Source organism: Columba livia, chromosome 3 (assembly GCF_036013475.1).
Source record: "Columba livia isolate bColLiv1 breed racing homer chromosome 3, bColLiv1.pat.W.v2, whole genome shotgun sequence".
NCBI lineage: Eukaryota > Metazoa > Chordata > Aves > Columbiformes > Columbidae > Columba > Columba livia.
In genome coordinates, this window is record NC_088604.1 from 92,187,626 (window position 1) to 92,209,975 (window position 22,350).

Consider the following 22,350-nt stretch of genomic DNA (forward strand, 5'->3'; position numbering starts at 1 on the left):
AAGGGTGGCCTTTTAAAATGAATCTAAGAGAATGACATATCCAAAGCCTGACAGATAAGTCAGCACAGTGGTTAAATAGTTGTTTTAGTGTTTTTGGGTGTTCCTGTACCACAGAGAAGTACTTTGTTTTGAATACCCCTATCTTCCTCCAGCACTTACTCATCTTCCTGCTTAAGTATTTTAGAGTTGTATCTTCAAAAGTTCAAAGAATAGTTGGGCGTCCCAGTCCTTGGAGTCAACATGAATGGAGCATCTTACTCAGCTCCAGCTGTTATCAGACACCTTCCAATAAATTACTTGACCACTTCTTAGTGCTGCTTCAAGCAGCAATTATATAGATCTGCTAAATGGTTCTGAAGGTTTCTCAATGCTAAACACAGTGAGTCCTGGTGACTAATGGACCTTGGGGTTCTGCCTCAAGCTCTTCCACAGGCAGAAGCCCAATGGTCTCGGAAGCAACAGCTTCAGTGGACAGCTACAGAAGCTACAGAAGTTAAATTTAAAAGCGAATTCAGACAAATGCTTTGTTCTTATTTTAAGCAAAGCATCAGATATTAAAAAAAATATTATTTAGCCAAAATGCTGTCTGTGAAACCAAAAGGTTGACAAATTTAAATCAGTTCTGGTCTCAGAGTCTTACAGAGCTTTGGAAGTCTCTTCCCTAAAAATAAGGGTGAGAAATTTCTCAACTGTAAATAATTTTTAAAGAATTTGACACACAAGTATCCATCTTCCTATGTGTTTGTGTAAAGATGTTTCATTCATCACTTTACACATGTGACGGTACATGGGATACCTCACAGACTTCTGATTTTTAAAAACAACAATCAGATCAGATTCAAAAAGTGCTGCTGCCACACATGTTCTCTCAATCAGGCTGCTCAGCTCAATGAAATCTGGTTGTATGAGTGAAGATTACAATATTTGTCTCTATAATTTATGCATGAAAAAAAAGTCACTGAAAAGGAAATACGGTTTTACGAAGTCTCTAAAGACCACATAGACACACTAGCATAGCCTAACTAGACAGAAGTTTTTGTTATCTCACATGGTCAACATGGAATTGTAAGAAGGCAATTTTATCTCAAAAACTTATTAACAGATGGAGGCCTTTCAGATAGATAAAGGCTCTCTCAAGTTCTGTGGTACTGTTTAAAATGTTCTCATTCTTATAAAATAATATATAACTTCCTTATATAAAGGTATTTGGTTAGGCAAGGACTCATCTTGTAACCTTAATATTTTAAGATGACCGTTTTACAGTTTTCCCTTTAAAAGCCACTTAGTTTCACAGATTCTTAAAAAATGAGAGGTAGGCATTTTAAAAAAGTTTTTGCAGTTTATGAACTTTCTTACATGCTTCATTTTCTGGTGGTGACTTCTTTGTTGAAGGGAACAATGGCTTTTTTATTCCTTATAAAGAAGAAATGTACGTGACAATATATATTGGTTATGAAATAAAAACAGATGATTAACCTTGATCACATGGAGAAGTTGGTGCTGACTTGGACCTATCTTCTTCTGATGATGCACTTCCAGGAACTGCTTGTTGTGTCTCTGCACCTGCAATTATCTAAGAACAATTCCAAAATGGGTACTCAGCTATGAGATCCCCCCATGCCAAGACAACATTAATTTAAAAACATTAATTCAAAAGTAGAAGTTTGAGGGAAAGTGAAGATGTGCTACCCCTATAGATTCTCACTGGCAAGACCTCAGTCGTACAGCAGATGCCACCACACCAAGTGGAGGCCGTAATATAAACTGAGAAAGAACCAGCAATTTAAAGAAACATAGGTTCTTAAGGTGGAACAAATACACAGAGAGTGGGAAAGTTTCAAATAGCCACCTTGAGCCTGTGTAGAAATCTATCCGGTAAATATATTCAACTACAACAAGCAACAGCAAGCAGTGCAAACTAACTCATGCAATAATAACATGACAACATCTTTTCCCAGGAGTCACAGATCAACTAATTTATTCCTGAGCTTTCTAAGTTTTTGTAAAATTTTAAAACAGTGTACATGGGGATCCAAGTGTGCAATCAGGAAAATGAACAGAGCCAAATGTCAATGTTTTAATGAATTATGGTAAAATTTGCCTATTTCTGTAAGTAAAATAAATGGGTCTGTTGTCACAATCATGCAAATAGAAAGCATGGCCAAATTCTTATCCAGGATACATATTACAAATCCAGATTAACTCCATCAGCTTCGGGGTGACCTATGCTTTTTATTTCCAGGATAGCTTAGTTCCTCCTATAAGAGTGATGACAACTCTGGAACCGTCATGTGGTAAACAGCTCCTCTTCATGAGAGTCAGCACATTGGCCCATTTATCAGCATTTACAATGTTATGGAGAAATGCTGTGTCTCAATCAGCCAATTATCCAATATCAATTCTGAGCCAAAGAGACATTTATGTTTTTATGAACTGTTATGTCAGACATTGTTCCTGTCAAATCTCCTTCCTCAAAATCAAAAAGAGGAAATCCTTCCAGACTCTGTACAGACTCCAGGTTTGCAAAACTGTAGCAGGTCAAAATAAATTTCAGCCCCAAATTCAGATTAGAAATTTGCACTTACAAATCAAAAGCCAAATCTTAATTCTGTACTGACTTAAAGAAAAAAAAAATCTTTTGCAAGTCAAGTGAGTAGAATTGAACCCAAACTAGTGAAGTTACAGCAGAGTCATAATTTTTTTCTTATGCAACACTACAAAGTAAAATTACCTTTTTCTTCCTCTGCCCACTATTAGTGATCTTGTCTGGAGTGACTCCAAGATCTGCAAGAACTTTAGCTATGCCCCTAGCATCCACTCCACAGTTTGGTGCCACATTTGTTTCACAGCGTCGATGTACATTCATCTTGCAAACTGCAGTGAAATGTAAAGTAATAGAGTAAATTGAATACAACATTGGCATGCATTTGTCTTACTTAAATCAGATCTCATTGGACTCACCAATAACATTTTCAAATAAATAGAATTTCAGTAGAAAAAATACTTGGCTGGATTTGCAGTGAATGCTAATATAAAATGATTAACCTGGTTATGATTCTTTGGCTACGATAATGCAGAACGGTGTTTTCACACAGTACCCGGAACAGACACAGGAACAAATGAAAATGTCTAATGACACTGTAAATCTTTGAATTAGAAGAAAAGTCTGTCAGAGATCGTATTTCAGCAGTGCACTTGTGCTCTCATACTGAGCGCACAACATCAGTTCTGCATGTATTATTGCTTCATACTCTATTTTACTCAAGTAGATTAACTCCTAATGTAGACAGGCATAAAACCAATAGTGGTTTAAGTTTTAATAAATCTTCGGCACTTGTTAGACATTCTCTTTCTTTAGATGGCAATCCATTTACTAAGCGCTTTCTCTTAAATACCATTTCCCGAAACTAGCATACTAGTAAGAAAAAAAAGGTTATGTTGCTTTCAGATTATGGGGCAGGAGGGAGAACATAACTCCATTAAAAATAGCATAGCACGGATTTGTTAGGAGCAGATGACATTTTATCTTAGACTTCAGTGCCCTCTTGTGGAGCAAGGCATAAAGAATGCAAAACTGCAAGTGTAATTAAACACTAGATTAATAGTCAATTGCTCAAATTTCTCAATTCATTACTTTTTAGAGAAAAAATAAAGTATGTATTTATAAAGTTGCATTTTACTATATTGTTCACCAACAATGCTTTCACCGTATAAGCCCTAAAACAAACAAATCACATTTGCCTCAGACTGCACACAGACACTGTACCTGTCACAGTAACCCTGGGCTTCAGAAAGCAGGTGCCTTTCCTTTTCAAGTATGGTTCAGCTCGCAAGAAGGGCACAAAGAAATTGCTACCCGTGGTATTTTCAGTGTATGTATATTCAGTGACCGAAGCTCTGTGGCGAGTAAAATGTTTGACCTAGGATCCATAACTAGACATTGAGGAACTGAACTGCTTGAAATAAAGCAAGCGGGAAATTTTGTACAGTCCAACTTCATGAACATATTTTATAAAACAATGGCACAGGAATAAGCTGTGAAAAACCAGAAGAAGAATAAACCTCTGGCATACACTTTTCATGGTGTTAATAACCACACTGGGCAAGCGAGTACATCTCTGACGAAGGAGGCATTGTTCCGTACTTGTTAAAAAAGAAAACAAAGCACAGAGAAAATGACATTTCCAGCTCAGGTGAGTTCTAGATTTCATGCAGACAATACTGCATTTTTACAGGGACTGATATTATGAACATGAAGAAAGCAATCTAGGTGCTCTGAATTATTGTTTCTATGCATCTGCTAAACAGTAAATGCATACATATGAGAAATAACATTATTTTCTATAGTTAAGAGGAACCGAACCACTCGGGTATTTCAGAGAGAATATAAAAGTGAACTAATATATTTACAGACTAAGTGGAGAAATACTATAGCTCTGATCTTCACCTACAACTCATCTTAAATACTGCAAAGGATATGTTGAATAGATTACATGTTTATACATATATATGTGAATCCATGTTTCTGTTGTTGGGAAGTGTACATAAAATGATTTTTCTATTTATGAAGACGGACCTACACATTCATAAAGGTGTAACAAAATGAAAATGCTTGTAATTCCAATACATGCTACTTTAGAAAAATCTGACAGTCTTCATGGCATCACTCCCATCAATCCACTAACTGAAGTATTTTATTCACTATTTCTAAACTATTGCTTTCCTTTGTAAGTGTTTGTACTGTTTTCTCCCTCTTTTAGAATACATGGATCTGATTGAAACAAGGAGATGTGGAACCAGGCATTTCTGTTAGTCAGCTAAATTACATGAAGCAGTAACTTCATACACAGTTACTATATGGAGTACACCATCCTTATGCAGCAAAACCTAATGAATTCTTTGCTTTCTGGAGCAGAGGGGCTAGGCAGACCATCACAAAGGATGATTTAGGTAGATACCAAAATACCTCATTTTCTGGATATGGGTGCACAAAACTGATTCTGCCTAGCCTAGCCAATACAGAATAGTAATTTTTGAAGAAAGTATTAAAGGGAAAAGTAGCTGGAATAATTATGTTCAAACTTGAAGTCTTTTGTGTCTACTGCACTCACAAACAAGAAAAGCTCTGAAGTGGTAATCCTTACCTTTGCATTGTAAACCTTGCCTCAAAAGACCCCAGAGCAATGAACCACAGTGGTCACAGAAGGTGGGCACTTTGTAATTGTGAATACTGAACTTGTGAGGCATGTTGACACTGAAACGCTGGGATCCCACTTGCTGAAAAAGGAGAGCACAGCATATTTAATTCTAATTGATTTCTTGATAATCAGCATATGCTGAAACCTGTTATGTTTTTAAACCACAGAATTCAAACAAGGTGAAACAGTTTTGTGATCAGATTATGATCCTTGCATTAGACATACTCCATCTCAAGAGTTATTCCCACTACTTTATTTGGAGAAAAGATGGGGAAGGCTGCTGTTGTCCAAGAGACAAAGACTAAAGTCTACTTCCTAGTACTTCTGGGAACAACAAATACATAGCTATCAGGAAAGATCTCTTAATGTGGAAGGCAAGGAAGTCACTCCCAATTGTTTTTTTATGAGCAGGAGGCTGAACAAATACAGGACTAAGAAATACATCACAACCCCTTTACCTTTTCATGTCTCACTCTCCTTTAGATTATGAAAATGACAATGATAATTAATTGTGTTCAGGGATTCCAAGGTACAATTACTTACTAATTAAAGAATGTCATTGATAAGTTTTTATAGTGGCCACTGCATAGCAGGAGATTTATTTTGATGTTTTTCCTTCCCTTTCCTATTACCACTGGCTTCTCTCCAGTGATCTAGTACCTCTTCTAAACAATGAGAGCATTGTATCAGCAAAGCATACAAGTCTCCATCAGTCTGGAGCCTAAGAATATAAATCTGTGCAAGATTTTGTATCTTCCTGTGCCCACTACGCAAAAGCAGCGCTAGCCACACACAGTCCTTTATCACAACCCTATGCAAGCAATCAAGTTTTGGATGTAAAATACTGATTGTGAATCAGATACTAAAGAATGCTTCCAGTATAAAAAATGGTAGTGAATTGCACAGGAAGAATGAGATCAGTTAGTCTCTGTCAAATTCATATCAAAGTTGAAAGAGTGGTTTAAAACCAGCGGTACAGATAACTCTGATTTGTAATTTAAAACTAGGCTTTTAAAAGCATACAAATGTATGTTTTTAACAAATACAATTAAGAAATGTACTTTTTCTGCATGGCCAAAGAACTGCGATCACCGACAGACTACCTCACCTAATCCTGCAGTAGAAAGGTAGCTGGCCCTTGCTATTGCACAAAACAGAACATGACAGCGAGCATTCATAGCTCTTCTGTTAAAAACAAGCAAGCAAAAAACTTCTGTATAAGACAGAGCATTCACTGGTTACAGCTGAGGGCTACAAATCTTAAATAAAATGTGAAACCCACCCTCCTCTCAACTGTCCTCTATCAAGCCAGCCATAAAGGGATGCCCCAAAGCTGAGGAGTGTAAGGGAGCTGAACACAACAGCAGTCACATCACTTTGTCCACAGAAATTAACATTCCTTTCCTAACCAAGCCTAAAAGGGCCGTCTTAGCTTAGAGAGGCCTGTAAGCCAAGTGAAAGGATTGTTTTGTTTCCTCTTCTAATCGAGAACTGAACCTCCCCTTGACAGTACAGTCCTGAAAGTAGCTAATTTCATTTTCAGGTGACATCTTCATTTATTTAAATGCATGGTAAAATAAAGCACATATTGTGCTAATTCCATTAATATACAAAAGCCTGCTAGAGGTAGGGAGTAATCATGCTGGAAAACCTGTTAGCTATGCAGTACCTTATGTTATCACTACCATCTTGAAGACTATCTGTGGGCCTTCTTCAACACACACATAGCTTTTGTTCTACTTTTTGACACTTGGGATGCAGTCTTTGTTGAGGTGAGACTTTGCAAGCAAATTCTGGACAGCTGTATGTTGATGAAAGAGTCTCAAGCATCCTGCCTATCCCATCATCTGCTAATGACTCAGCCACACAACATGCAGTCAAGGGATAAAGGGTCCCATCCTGCTTCTTTTGAATTAAAATGACAAAACTGGTATTAAATCAGAAACAGAGAAGGTTAAAAATGAAAAGGAGCGAGACTTTAAGCATTCAGACGTTAAAAAGAGGCAAGTAATTAAAAAAAAAAAAGCTGTATAATTCTTATGTAAATGAAACTGTTATGGTAATCTGTCATTCCAAAGTAAATGCTACATCACAAGACAACCAGAAGGGCACAAAAAAGTCTCTAACATTTATTGATCAAACAGAGCAGATGACACTACTTTGAAGAGATGAAAGACAAAGTTTAATCTAGAACATTTATTTTATAAACATTTACCTCATCGTGAGTTTCCTGCTTTTTCAAGCCAGCACACTTAGTTATTATAAGTTCATGGCATCTCTTGTGGACTACACAAGTGCAAACTATAAACAAAAAACAGTAAAAGAATGAGTTTTCATGAAGAATCATTTTAAAGCAAAAGACTGAATTTAGAAGACTAGAAAAGCTGGGACTTGAAAGGCTGCAGGTGACTGGTGAGTTGGTCAGTCCTATTAAGTAAGTCTGGCTCACAAAGGCAGAAGATACTGGACTTTCGAGAGACCAATGAATTTTAAGAGAACTAAAGTATATCCCCCAAAATCTCAGTATGTAAAGCTACAAATTACCTTCTGAAACATTAACCATAATTTTTCTTAACATTCTTTCCATTACACATTATTGTAAGTTGATAACAGTAAAATGTTTCAGGAGGCAAATGCTTTGTCAATATTCACATGGCCTACTTAATCAATGAATAACATTTGCCGATATGATAGATTAGATTAAAAACTGCAAGGTCTACCTTACTGTGGGATTCAAGGTCATTAAGTGAAAAAAACCCCCTTCAGAGTGAAATAATGAATTTCATTTTCCTATAGCTTTGGTCATTGTTGTAACGAAAAGAAACTTCTTACTATAGCATATAAAACAATTATTTGCCTTCATTTATTTAAAATGAGATTTCATCTTTTGTAACTGAAATAATCATCACTAACTGGATTATTTTTACTTGTAGACAAGAAGTAGAAAAACATAATCCCAAGACATGACTGCATAAAAAAATTAAGAGTTGAGCTGAGTTGAAAAATTGAGTTGAAAATGAAGCACTTCTGCAGTCTTTGCTATAACCTTCTCTAATGATGACCTCTATAATTATCTCATCTATTTAATTACAGTCTTTGCAATTACCTGGCATTTTTAAACAAAGAATCTTAAGCAGAATTAAGAATTCACAATTTTAAAATGCAAGATGTGAAAAATGAAGAAGCCAACTCCTGCAGATATGCCCCCGAGTTGGATGTGCATCAAGAGACACTGAGCATCTGCTGTTCAGTGACGTTAATGGTGCCCCTACCTCACATATGCTGCCTAAGACGAACAGGTTTGAAGCATCTTCCTGTGAAGGCTGTATCTTTCATGAGACAAACTTATTATCTTGTGCTAAATCCTTAACACTGTACATATACAATGCTTGATGGAAATATCTTATTTTTTATATATAAAACATAATATATATATTCAAACTGTCCCCATATAGATTTCCTCTTACCTTGACATTGGTATCCCTGTTTTCCTATTACACCCCTGAAAACAAAACAGTGTTTTAGAAAATGAAGAATATATATTTTTAAAAATGAAAAACATTTTTTCCTCTCTTTACTGGACACGTACAAGTTTAAAAGAATAGCTTTTTCTAACCAATCATCTGATAACTGCTTCTCTAGACTGAGATCAGTTCAACGTAGGAACCGCATTTCAGTTGCTAAGAGGTAACAGGTAGGAAGGTAGACAATGAAGGGATTCAGAAGTAAAGACACATTTATTATCATAAAATAGGCAAAGCCAAAGGGTACCTAGAGAGAGAAGCCACAAGGCAGGAAAATAGTCATCAAGCAGGCCTCTAAACAGACAGAAGATTGCACTTGCCAATATTATTGCTTGAAATCACCTTAGCTAACCTAAAGCCTAAACTGCACACATTTCTTAGAAGAATGTAGTTGAGTTTATGTACAATTAATGTCTTTTCACATTAAGAAAGACTGATTCATTACACAGTCTTAACAAATATTAATTATGGATCAGATCTTACACGTATTAAGGTGCAAATCAGCATCTCCAGGTAACTTTGGAAAACCCCAATGGAGTTTCTGAAAAGTAACTGAAAACTGAACATCTCCACTACTTTTCCCTATCTGAAATGCGTGGGTATTCAGAACTGATATAAATAATTTCTAAAAGGGAGTTCTTGTTACCCGCTGTAATAAGAAAGAACCTGTACACCCAACACCCAAAACCTCAGATCATTAGATGCCTAATACTCCCATATTCCATTGTCTTCAGTAGGATGTAAGGGAGCTTGGCATTACCTAGGAGGGAGATGGTGATACTTAATCACCTAAAGAAGAATTTAGTCATCTTGGCAAAACATAAAGGTCTAATATTAGGTCTAAAATTACACTTATGCACCTACAGGACACAAGACTGCCTGTTTACCTAGAGTCTATGCTGTGTACTAGACAGGAAAAGCTTGAACTTTGTGGCTCAGAAAAGAAAAAAAGCAAATATAACAAATTCTAACATTGTTTATGGAAGTTTAAGACACTTCTGTTAACGTCTGCAAAACTGATGACAGCTTAATATTAAAATGAAGAGGAAAAGAACTACTACTCTACACATTTTATACTTTAGCATAACAGGAGGGTATGTTAACTCTTCAATTCAGAGTTGCAAAGAAAGCGAAGTCATACCATATAAAATCTCTGCAGTGCGAACAATATGTTGGTTGCCTAAGATAGGTGGCCATAAACTTGTGTCCATTAACCTGATGTACTCTGCGTCGCACAGCACCCTGCCGCTTTCTGGGTCGCATACGTTCCCGGAACACACGTTCTTCATTGTCTTTGGGTGCTGAAACAAGAGGAAAAAACTATCAGCACTGGCTGTATCAGACACAAATACGGGAAAGCTCAAATGCAGTAAGGGGGTATTCTCCAAAAAATAAAAAGAATCCTTTCTAGCTAGCAAAATAACTTCCTTGAGTTTGGGTAGGTTTTTTTCCTTTTTAGCATCAATTACTAGAGGGCAAGGGTTTTCATTTCAGTACAGGAACCTCTATTTGTTCTAAACCTTTATTTGTAAATTCACGCTAAGCTGGGAATAAGTCTTCTGTGCTTTATCACTATCAAGCACATTGACAACCTCTTTAACAGTAATTACACAGTTAGATTCTCCAAACAGCTCAAACTCATCTCATTTGATTTTCAGGGCAAAAAAAAAAGAATCCACCAAAAAATACCAACATTCCTTGGTTGCCATACACTCAGAAATCTCAGTACAAATACACATTATCAAACAGAACAAAAATTCCATCCAGAAGTGATTACTATGTAGAATTCCTGATTACGATCTGAGCTTCAGGCTCTAATAATCCGCTTTGATACTAATACACTTTCAGCAAAAAGTTCAAGGGAAGGAAGTTGTTCCTCTTCAAATGTACATGACATGTAATGGTAGAGGAAGTAAAAGATTAAGCTGATATATCTCAGAATGAAAGCTTTTGGACAAAATCCTCCACAGTGTATCAGTTCTTTTTTCCCAAGGCTTTATTTTGAAATGTATCCCTGACACCTCCATGGTATTCTGTATGCATTAAGCAAATGCTGAGGATGAATTAGCAACGAAGAATAGTACACGGTTGTTAATGGAAGACAGATATTACAAGCATTCCTTGAGCCACTAGTATCTTTACAAAATGGAATATCGGATTTGGAGGGGCCCTGTTCAGTCATCCGTTGTCACCTGAATCTCTGCACTCACTACTTCAGTGCATGTAACACTGAAATGTTTTTAACACTTGTCATTCTCTGAATTTCAGCTACCCTGAATCATTACGATGGCCTAAAGACACCAGCTTTGGTCTGTTGCAAGCTTTTCTGTACACAAATGAGTTCTCCAAGCAACAGTACAGTACTTAAGAATAACACAAATAAAAAAGTCTGAGAACAACTGAAATCTATAATAGTCTCAAATTATTTTACAAACAACAAAATAAACCCTATTTTTGATGGTTATAAAATTCAAGTTATTGATTTAGAAGGTCTTAGAAATTGCCTTAAACTAAGCCAACAGATGGATATCCTGTGAAAATACAAATCACAGACCCATGAATCAAGATCAACTTCGTTCACACTAGTAAATTCATTTATGCACTAAAAAGCTGAAGCTCCTGACACATTAATATCTTGCAAAAACATCTTACTCAGAGTAGGTTTTCACTGTAAGAAGACACACCTGTGGGATGGTCAGAATGGCATTACTTTTCTGTTCTTTTATTTACTTTTCAGTAAATAAACACTGACTTATACACAAAGTTACCCCTTTCATTTATGCCAAAGAGCAATCAAAAAGCAATGGCTCCAGGTCGCCCTTCAAGAGATAAATACCACATAGTTATCAGTTATGTTTATTTTTATGCACTAAGCAAAACTCTGATGTCTACTAAATACCATAGCCCCTCGAAAGACCGCCTTCCACAGATAACATGTAGCAAGTCTTTGGCAGTCCTACCAAAGACTCCTATTTCCAGCTTCTGAATGATTTAGTTACTTTACAAAGCTGATGAAAATATTTTAAAAGTTAATATAGAATTATTTCCTATAATAACACAGAACCGTTCTTTTGGCCATCATCCAGATTGCAGAATTTGCTGAAGTATATAGCCTGGATGCGAAAAAGTTAAAATCACACTCTCCTGGAAAGGGTTCCCAAAAAGTTATCTTCTTATATGAAACAAACAAGATGTTCTGACAGTGCACAGTTCACACGTGGTATCATAATCAGTTTACAATACTGCTTTTCTCCTTTTTTCTTCTTAAGCTACTTATTCACTGATGAAGCACCTATAATTTTACAAAGCTAATTAAAAAAACCCTCTTCTTATTTTGGCTAGATAAACACAATATGATGACAATATTTTCTTTTTAGCAACAAAGCCTTAAAATTTATTTTACTATATTACTTTCAGTTCTGTATTTAAAACTTCGATTTTTCACTTACAATGCTTAAAATTAAAACAGTGTCTTTTTCAGATATGCCCTGGCTTGAAAACAGATAAAAGCAATACACCAGTCCTGAAATTATCAGATTAAATGGCAGGTCTCAATGTCTCAATCTGTATGTGAGAATGATGCTCGAGTAGCTCAGGGAAATGCAGTTTTTCTGGTCTGTCTCAGATAACGTTGGACGTCTGTCAGACAGTTGCCCCAAAACTGTCTCTCCTGCCAGCCTGTTGTCCCACATTTATCACCAAAGACAAGGGCTTGGCCAAATCCCTGCCCTACATCCTGCTCTAGCCTTGAACTGCACAGATGAACCGCAGGTTCCAGAGCAGAGACTCCCCAGTGGTGACTCTGCCCCACCTCACCTCTCATTACAGCCCACCGAGCATCCCCACCTCGTCAGCTGGCACCAGAACTTGTCTGGAGTAGCATCTGGCACTTCAGCACATGATGGGACACTGGATGACCGGACACCAGCCTTTCAGCAAAGCAGACCACGTCACAAGAGAATTTACCCATAAGCTTTCCACTCAGTTTACGTTAAGGTCAGCTGGCTTGCTCACTGTTACCAACACAAACACATCAGCAATGCTTTTCCACAGTCCTCAAGCAAAACACAGCCATGTCTTCCATGATTCACAGCATGGTTGTGGATCACAGGAACCTGTTTTCATAGAATCATAAAACCATTTTAGTTGGAAGAGACACTTAAGATCATCAAGTCAAACAATAATCTAAATCTAGCACTAAACCATGCCCCTAAGAGACTAATCTATATGTCTTTTAAACACCTCCAGGGATGGTGACTCCACCACTTCCCTAGGCAGCCTTTTCCAATGCTTCACAACCCTTTCTGGGAAGAAATGCTTCCTCATATCCAACTTGAACCTTCCCTGGTGCAACTTGAGGCCATTTCCTCTTGTCCTATCACTTGCTACTTGGGAGAAGAAACCAACCCCTTCCATGAAAGGGAGCTACACTGCTTCTCCACAAACTTCTCTCTTTGTTCATAAGCAATAAGCAGAGATCATTAAATGCTATCAGAAAACAGAGAATACTTTAGAAAATCCCCAATATTTGCATGATACTGACAAGACGTGCTATAGAAAATATTAGCATCCCAAACAAAAGTGGCCTTTAAATGTATTTTTAAAAGTCTTACAGTGGTATACAACAGATTCTAGCTATTACCATTAGGATACTGCATGCTGCCTAATCGTGGCATTTCTGTTCTTAGCAGAGGAGTTGAAATGAAAATCAAGTAGATTTGCTGTAGTCAGTCTATAAGCAAGTTCCAATATAAACAACAATTTCTCCTCACAGTGTTTCTCCTAAATAGTCACAGAAGGTTATCATTTTCTCAGCAAATCTCTTTCTTTATGTAAAGTACATTCTGTTCCCTGTTTTGATTTAGAGTCATTCAACCACTTATATTATTCAGTTTTATCTTTTCTAAATGCATTTATTTAACTTCAATTTTCAAAAGATGGAGTAAGAAAGGCTCATTATGATTTCCAAGTGTTCACAGAAAATACTGTCAATGCAGCACACTGAGTTTAGGCTTTATATGCTGGTACTTGAGAACTGGCAAATCTAGAACTAATTTAATCTCAAAACTATACCCAGTAATGCCACTACTTCTTTTAATTGCAGCCATGAGTAAGTCTTGAGTTATTTGGAAAACAATAGTATATAATTGCTTTTATAGACTCATATGTACATACAAACATATTGCTTACAATTATAGAGACTGAAAAGACTTATATAGTGAACTCCAAACTCTTAGAGAAGTCTTTAAAAAGTCAGAATTATCTGGAAAGCAAAATTGCCCTAAATTCATAAATACTTGCAAAAAGGATGTTTAAATGAACTGTCTGGAATTACGTTTAACACTGTTAATCTTGTAGAATCTCTTAAGTATGTATTATAAGTCAGAAATTAAAAGATAAGGTAACACAGAATATCCCCTAACCCTCGAAGCCGGCAAGATTGGCAGAAAATGACTCTGTACAGCAAATAACAAAGATTGGAATGTGTCAGGTCTCATTTCATACTAAAATGGTTTCAGCATAAATGAGAAGGTTCAGTGCGGAGCACTAACCACAACAGATAGAATTATCCTGTGTAGCAAAATGTGGTATCGCTATTCCATATCTTCTCTGTTGCAAGTACTTACAGAACTCCAGCAACACAAAAAAGGAAAAAATATTGCAGAAAAAGAAAGATTACACACAGAGACAGGTCTTCCAGCATTTGCTATTGCTCAGAATGCTGACTTCTAATAGGGAACATATTGTGGAATCTGGAGGGGATTGGCACCAAACAGAGAAACTATTTGGGGAACAGAAAAAATAAAATCAGATGTTGTAATTAAATGGCTACTGACCATCAAAGCCAAACCATAGGTCATGTACAATGGTAACACAGTAACCGGTCAAGCTGCCAGGTAACCCCCAGCAAGAAAACACTGACACCTCCACAGCTCTTCTGGTGCAAAGCGACTTTCAACTCGGACGCCTCTTTGGTGTGTTCCCATTGCTGTCATCCCTAACTACAACCAGCATCCAGAAACACCAGTTGGTTTAACACCACTCTTAGTAACTACAACAGAGACTAACCCAACAACAAAAGCAAAGCAACAATGATTATACTGATGTTTTAGTGCTGAAGACGAAGCTTTTGCATAATATTTAAAGCTGACCACTTTAACCAGTATGTATGTACAGAAATAAAGCTTTTGTTTTAGCAACATATAACATCTAAATGGAGGAAGGATATTGAGGCACGAAAGATAATTCACCTAAAGTTATGTTGGAAAGTGAGGAGGGGCAGGACCCATTTCCAGGACTCCTCAGGTTCCAAAATGGAGTGTAACCAGATCACTATGCATCCAAATTAGGTCTCAAAGGATTATTTCAATACTCTGGTTTTGGCCTCTACAGTAGAAGCATATATACCGTCATCAAGATTTCTCCAGGCAAAAACTGTTACAGGATTTGCCTTTAAGGTTTTAACCTTCTTTAAAGAAAAAAAGCTAAAAAAAATCCTTATATATTTACATTTCTGTTTCTCCTTGCTTTTAAAAGCCTTGCTTCAAAAAGCTATGCAACAAACTAATTTTATAACTTTGAGATAAAAACCAAGAAGGTAAATGCTACATCCTCATTTCATAAAGCTGTTACTGTTGAAAACACAAATTAACCGGTTAGTTTATCACAGTTTAAGACTACATAGTAAGAACATGCAATTATGCTAAGACTTTTTCTAAAAGTATAATATTTCCAGCCTATTTCATTAACAAGGAATAAACATACAGGTTTTGCTTACTGTAGCTCAAATCTAAAGAAAGCTGTCAGGAAATTTCTTGTTTAATAGGAGAAGAATCAGATCCTTAGATAATGCTGTATTGTTGAAAAAAACAAAGATGATGAGTGTTACTAAAGAAATGAAAAAATGCTCACAGAATGGGTTAGTTTTAGCAAAGATAGGTGTCTTGACAAGTCATGTCTGTTAACACGAGCTGTTTACTGAATGCATTGAAGAATTGCATTTTAAAGTATATCAAGCCTAAATATGGTGGGTGGCTTTGTAGCACGGGCTCAGGCTCAAATTTATTTGCCTTCAAACACATGCTTCTTTTTAAATGCTTAAATCTTGTCTAAAAGAGAGATCCTGCTTGTATGTATTTAAAGACTTCCCTTGACATGCAAACAGATAATAAATGGTTGGGGCTCATGACAGGCACACAGTTTTGTATCAGGGCTTGTTTTACTTTCCTTTTATAAACAAACAAACAAAAACACCCCAAACAAAACAAAAACCCACCAAAACAAACCAAAACCCCATAAAACCAAAAAACAAACCAAACCAAACCCACCAGCAAACAAACCAAACTATAATGCTATCCAAATGATTATTTACACACAGTTTAAGCCTTTTCTACACACATATTTATTATCAGGAACACATTCATTAGCTCCCTCAAAGCTGAAGGAACAACAGTAACTCCCCACATTCTTTCACACAGAAATATCTTCCCATTCAATTCACTTAATAAAGAAGAACATAAAGTCCAGAAGTACTAAAGAATCTTACAGGTCCTGAAGGTCCGACTGCAATTTCAGCACACAGAATCACAGAATGTCAGGGATTAAAAGGAACCTCGAAAGACCCTCTAGTCCAATCCCCCCGCTGGAGCAGGAACACCCAGATGAGGTTACACAGGAATGTGTCCAGGCGGGTTTTGAATGTCTCCAGAGTAGGAGACTCCACAACCTCCCTGGGCAGCCTGTTCCAGTGTCTGTCACCCTCACTGAGAAGAAGTTTCTTCTCAAATTTAAGTGGAACCTCCTGTGTTCCAGTTTGAACCCATTACCCCTTGTCTTGCCATTGGTAAGAGAATTCTGATTTAGTTTTCAGAAATCTCCCAACTTTGAGGGCTGGCAATATTTGGACCAAGCATCCAAAACCAGGAGCAGGGAGCCTGGTACCTGACACCACAGATGCAGCAGCCAGTGTTGCCCCAGCTGTGGCCCATCCGCTCCCTGCAGCAGAGTCTGGGGAAGACTGAGCTCCCACATGTATTCAAGCAAAATTCTCCTTCAAATGACTTTGAGAATTTCCTTAAGAAAGCCGTCGAGATAAGCCCTCACATGTTTCTGCTCTCCACCTGCACAGTGCCTGCAGCATTAGTGACAACTTACACAGGTTTAAGGTACTAACAGCATGGAATTATACATGGTCATCTTTGGATGACCATACAGCATGTTTTGATAAATCTAATATTTAATGAATAGATTCCTGTTTTATAGGAACTCTTGATTGGACGACTGGTCAGGGATGGATATAAATATAGGGTGCCACATCCATTTTTTAGGCCCCTGGGGGCTCACAGAGATGAGAGGGTACTGCCCTCATCTTAGAGGGTGAATGTAGCAGTTCCTACAGATAAACAGCTGCCAAATCCACAAAATAAGCAAATCGGAGACAGATCCTCTGATTTCCTCTCTATTTCTTTATTGGTGGTATTTAAGAAATACGGTATTCCTAAAATTAACTTTTAGCTACAATTTCATTGTTACATTTTATTTGGCAAAAGAAGTTACATTGCTAGAAATACCACAGGTTTTCTGAGAAGTCCATTTCACATTGCAAGGTTTTTAAAATAAAATTTCAACTCCTAAGACATTTTCTACAAGACAGAATTTAGAGCTTTTTCAGTTGGAAAGGAGAGGACATCAGAGACAATGTGGAGGAGGAAAAAAGAGAGGGGGGGAAAAAAATCAATGCTAACCAAGGTTATTTTGGTCTTCCAGCATTATCTTTCAGGAGGAACAAACAGCCTCACTCTAAAAACAATGCCCTTATGTCAATAAATCTGCAATTGAAATCAGAGAGGTGGAAATGTATTCTACATATGGTTATGTATCTATATAAAGTTATTAATCAAGAGAAAAATCTTACTCCATGGAATTTAATGGGTCTACTCATGTTGCAACTAGTAATTTAAAATAACAATTTGCAAAATGTAGAACAGTTTTTGTGCCATAACTTCACATGATAAGCTTACAGGAAGAAAATTAATTTACTTTGTGGCAATGACATTCAGTTCATGGTGATACAGTGTTAGTAATGAGTAGTATTAGTAACCTGGTGTTAGTATTGACAGCGTTAAGTCCTGACAGGATAACAAGGTGCAACAGCTGTTACTAAATCAACTGCTTACTAAAGCTAAAAAAGTAATGATCTTTTGAATGAACATAATACATTGTTATTATTATTATAAGATTGTTATGATTATGATCAGACCAAAAGCCATCCTTGAGACCAGATTTCCCTACACTTATTGCTGCAAGCCTGCAAACATGTCCTGCAATATGATTGCAGTTTGCTCCTCAGAGCACGCTCAGCCACTTGCAGAGGTGACGGTCAATAGTCTCGTGACACACACTCGTATGTCCTTTTGCTGTCTCCAAGGAAAGAAGGAAAATGTGACAAAACCTCACAGCCAAGGCTGCTGTGGAATGTGAACTTTCAAAGTGGTGCACACATGCATGTTTATTTTAACAGAACCCCAGGCTATGGAAGTTTCTGCAGGATCAAGTGACCTCTTTGCAGGGTCAACACCTGAGCTGCTGGCCTTTGTCAGCTCCTGGAAAGGAAATGGTGTTGTGATGCTAAGAAGGAAAACAAGCATTGTGAAAATTTCAGGACAAAGCCCTTTTCCCAGAGGTAACTATTAAACCAGACAGATCCTGAATGACAGTATTTTAAGCATGTGTTTGTGACAGATCAGAGAAGTTCAGCAGTCTTCTTCTCGTAGTTGCAAAAGCTACGTAGAACGAGATGAAACAGAACCTTGTATGACTAAGGTTTCTGGTCTTTCAGAATGGAGTTGTTTCTGAAACAGTCTTTCAACACCAGCTTTGTTCCTTTCCTATAGAACAAAAGAGGTGTAAGTGGAAGGCATTTAGGAAACACCTGAGCCCAGCCCCCTGCAGTGGGCAAGGGTCTCATGTACTTCAGAAATCCTCAACTTTCATTTTTCTAATGATTCTTCAAAATCCACAGTGAGGGAAAATCCACAATGTGTTCCCGTATCTTGTTTCATTCCTCTTGCAGACGGGCTGTTGTGCTAACAGCAAGCCTCAATCCTTTTGCAGTAAATTATGCTTGATGAGTGAATGGCAACTTGAAAAAAAGCAATTTTTTGCCAGCACAGAAACTGTTGCAGCATCTGTGGCAAGACAACCGTTATCCTGTTGTACACCATGCAAAAGACCAGGGGATGGGGATGGCCAGGGACACGGTAAGATGCCACAGAAAAGAGTTTAGAAATGCCTGTAAATAGGCTCAATTGTGCTAAAATCTCCATATTAAATCTGGTAATTCTACATAACTGCATTAAGGACCTACGGTGTATGACCTACACAGGTCCGAAAAGATGGCTTTCAAAATATGGCTTACAATGGTATACCCCACACCAAAGCTCAATGCTGTGATATACATTACACAAATTCAGATTTCAGAGTGCTTCACAGCAGAAGCGAAATCTTCTTCCCTACAGTTAGAAAATACACCATTCTGAGGTGTCACCTTTGCAGACATTAGAAGTACAGAAACTTCAGTAAGTTTACTTTGGAGAACTGATCCTTTCTGCATTTTCCTTTTCTTTTTCTACATTTGTTTCTCAATAAAGTACTAACAACTTGTATTCTCCATGGGGCAGATGGAGTCCATTGCAGAACTGCTTGTGATTCAAGAGAGCCTCACACAGCGCCCACATGATAACTGAGAAAGCCAGAGAAGATCCTTTAGCAGCTCCTTTATCCCAAGCAGGAAGAATTCTACCCATCAGCCTGACTAATTTTGGGAAAACTAGAAAGGCACTGAATCCTGAATACTTTGCTCAAAAAACACTCAGGAAGGTCAAAGGGAGTTTTGAGGGCAGGCAGGATGACTGTGACTTCTTCTTATACTTTCAGATTATGGCAATGATATTTTTCAACAAATTAAAATAGAGGCTGTAGAAATCTGGAAATGATTTTGCCCCAACAGCATGAAAGCCATGCCATGAAGCATCTGTACCCTTGTGTAGGTAAACCCACTGACGAGACTAATGGTTCTGATAAACAGAAGAGGATTTGACCCCAAGCAGTAGGATGTGTTATTAGAAATAACACATGAGACAATCATCTTCATAGCCACCATTTGCCAGATAACACCTGTTTATATCACTGTAACTGTACAGAGCTTTGCCTGCTTAGACAAATAATTTGCAATACTATTAACATTTCAAAGATTTCAAAGAAATCTTTCAGTATTAAAACAAGAAAGCAAACTATTTTTATTTCAAACTAACTTAAAAGGCACTGTTCTCTGAAGTAAGTTGGTATTTCAGGCTGTCCACAGAAACAGTATCCAGCCACTGTTAAATTATTTCTTGTTCTTATATTATTGGCAATTTTTGAGTTAGAGAATGCACCATAGTATCACGATATATGTTAGAAACAAGGACCTGGTTGCCACTGGTGTCTGAACTCCTCAATGCCAGCTCTCCACTGAGCCATGAAGCCAAACCTGGGAAAATTCTGGACAGTCTGCAGGAATGTCTGGGGCTTGGGGTGTCACCAAAATATGCTCCGAGACAACCCCACCATGGCAACCTGGGGCACTGGGTCTGCATCAAGGAAACCCTGAGAGCAACCCCATGGAGGCAGCCAGGCAGCCTGACAGAAAGATCAAGCTTTCTAATATAACTCGTAGCAGTTCAAATCATGTTTCTGCTTCTATTTCACCACTTGTATCTTAAGTTGGTTCTGCGTGGTAGAAACACATGATACACCTTTGCTCTGCAGTGGAGCCTGCAGGGCACCCAACAGGTAAAAGAGTGGGATCTCATTTGAACTGCACAGATTATTTTCTGTCTCAGATGGAGGGTGCTGGAGCCTACAGGACTTCTGGACTTTTCATTTCTCATAATTCTACTGTGGAACTGAATAAAACAAGTGAAAGATATTAATGTTACCCATCAGCTGCCACCAATAAACAGCATCCATCACTACTTTTCCATTTTTTGCCCAATATATTACCCATAATACACTTCTACTCATGTTCCAACATGTCATTGCTCCTTCTGGTTTACATCTTTTACTAAAGGCCATATTATGACAATCCTGTCACCCTCCACTGATACGTTCATTTTGTTCATTTCCTAAGTGGGCAATTCTTGCAATCATTTGTAAGAGGCAAAAATCAGCAGCAAAAGAACTCATTCTCTCTTTCCATTGTTTTTCTTGCAAATGTGGGAGGAATTTTTCTTATCCTGATAGCCCCCCACATGCACACAACAGAGGCTTAATTAGGAACGTCTCTGACTCACAAGCAGTGCTATTAAAGCAACTCTCACATCTATGTCTTTCAACATTAAATATATTATTACTAATTTCCATTCAAAGAACGATAATAGATATATTATGTAAATCCTGAAGTACTCATATGATTTATTATCAGCATACTACTTCAAAACCCCAATTTAGCAAAGCATTTCTGAATATGCCTACATGAAAGAGTATATTTACTGTGCCATGGATTTAAATGGAAATCTATCAATATTTAAAGCACCACTTACCTGCCCTGCTACATGTTAAACGTACTCATCTTTTGCAGGGTGAAAAATGGAAACGTGCTAAACAGTATCTCCTTTTTCCCTGACAGGCTTATAGGCACAGCATCTTGAGGTAATTGCAAATGGTGAGCTTGCATATTATCAATAGAGCCTGAATGTGTCATATAGGTTTTTACTGGGGAGAAGACTGACACAGGACAGGGACAGCGGGATGACCACCACCATGATCAAGTATTTCTCAGAGACAAGATCAAATAAGAGAAGTTTTAAGGTTACTTATTTGCTTTTGGATATCAATATACAGGTTATTTTACCATTCGAACTCCACATAATGATAAAAAGCAGATTAATAAGATCAGACCACAGTATTACCTCACCCTGCTTTTGCAGAAGGCATGTGGGGCCTATAATGTATTTGCTACCAGCTCTAATTTTTAATAATAGGTTGCTACTCACAAATGTACTGCTGATTTTTCCTTTTGCAGGACTTCAAGCAGAAAAATAGTAAAGGGATCTCACTCCTGCTTCCTACGACTCTCAGCAAAATTTTGCAGTATTTGACGTCTGGCATAGTGTGTTAGCTGAAATACTTAATTACATGAGAATCCTGGCTCTTGCTGAACAAAGCAACATGTTTCTAGCCCGCAGTTTACGCAGAGAACCTTGAAAAATGTGACATCAATACATGTAAAGACTGAAAAGCACATAAAAGTTCTAGTGGAGAACACCCTTTCCAGCTTTATTATGGAAGATCTTACTTGTCTCTGTACCCTGGATACATGTTTTTAAATCACTATGGGGTTGGTCAAACTGCATCTTACTGTATGAGACACAGGGGCAGAAGACAAAACTGTGTTTGAAACAGATTATAAAGACTTATTTGTTCCTAGCTTTTGCTGTTGTTTTGATACTCCAGTCTTACCCCAGTGCTTCCATATTTATTTAAATTCTCTAACCTTTCCGTAAGACAGACATATCAGTGTCTTTTACATTTTCAGTAACTCGGTGAGCATGTGGCTCAACCTTTCATATAAAGTGAAAAGTGCTTCT

General features: G+C 37.5%; 1 protein-coding gene across 2 annotated transcripts in view; it reads right to left on the reverse strand.

Annotated features, from left to right (window-relative positions):
* PRKCE (protein kinase C epsilon) overlaps positions 1–22,350 on the reverse strand; it is a 295,161-nt gene that overhangs the window by 102,371 nt on the left and 170,440 nt on the right. For both annotated transcript variants that reach the window (XM_005510783.4, XM_021298843.2), the window contains exons 3-8: positions 9,864–10,023; positions 8,666–8,700; positions 7,414–7,499; positions 5,145–5,277; positions 2,732–2,874; positions 1,477–1,573 (exon numbers count right to left, since the gene is read on the reverse strand). In XM_005510783.4, the coding sequence (XP_005510840.1) occupies positions 1,477–1,573; positions 2,732–2,874; positions 5,145–5,277; positions 7,414–7,499; positions 8,666–8,700; positions 9,864–10,023 (654 nt within the window). The remainder of the gene's footprint in view (positions 1–1,476; positions 1,574–2,731; positions 2,875–5,144; positions 5,278–7,413; positions 7,500–8,665; positions 8,701–9,863; positions 10,024–22,350) is intronic.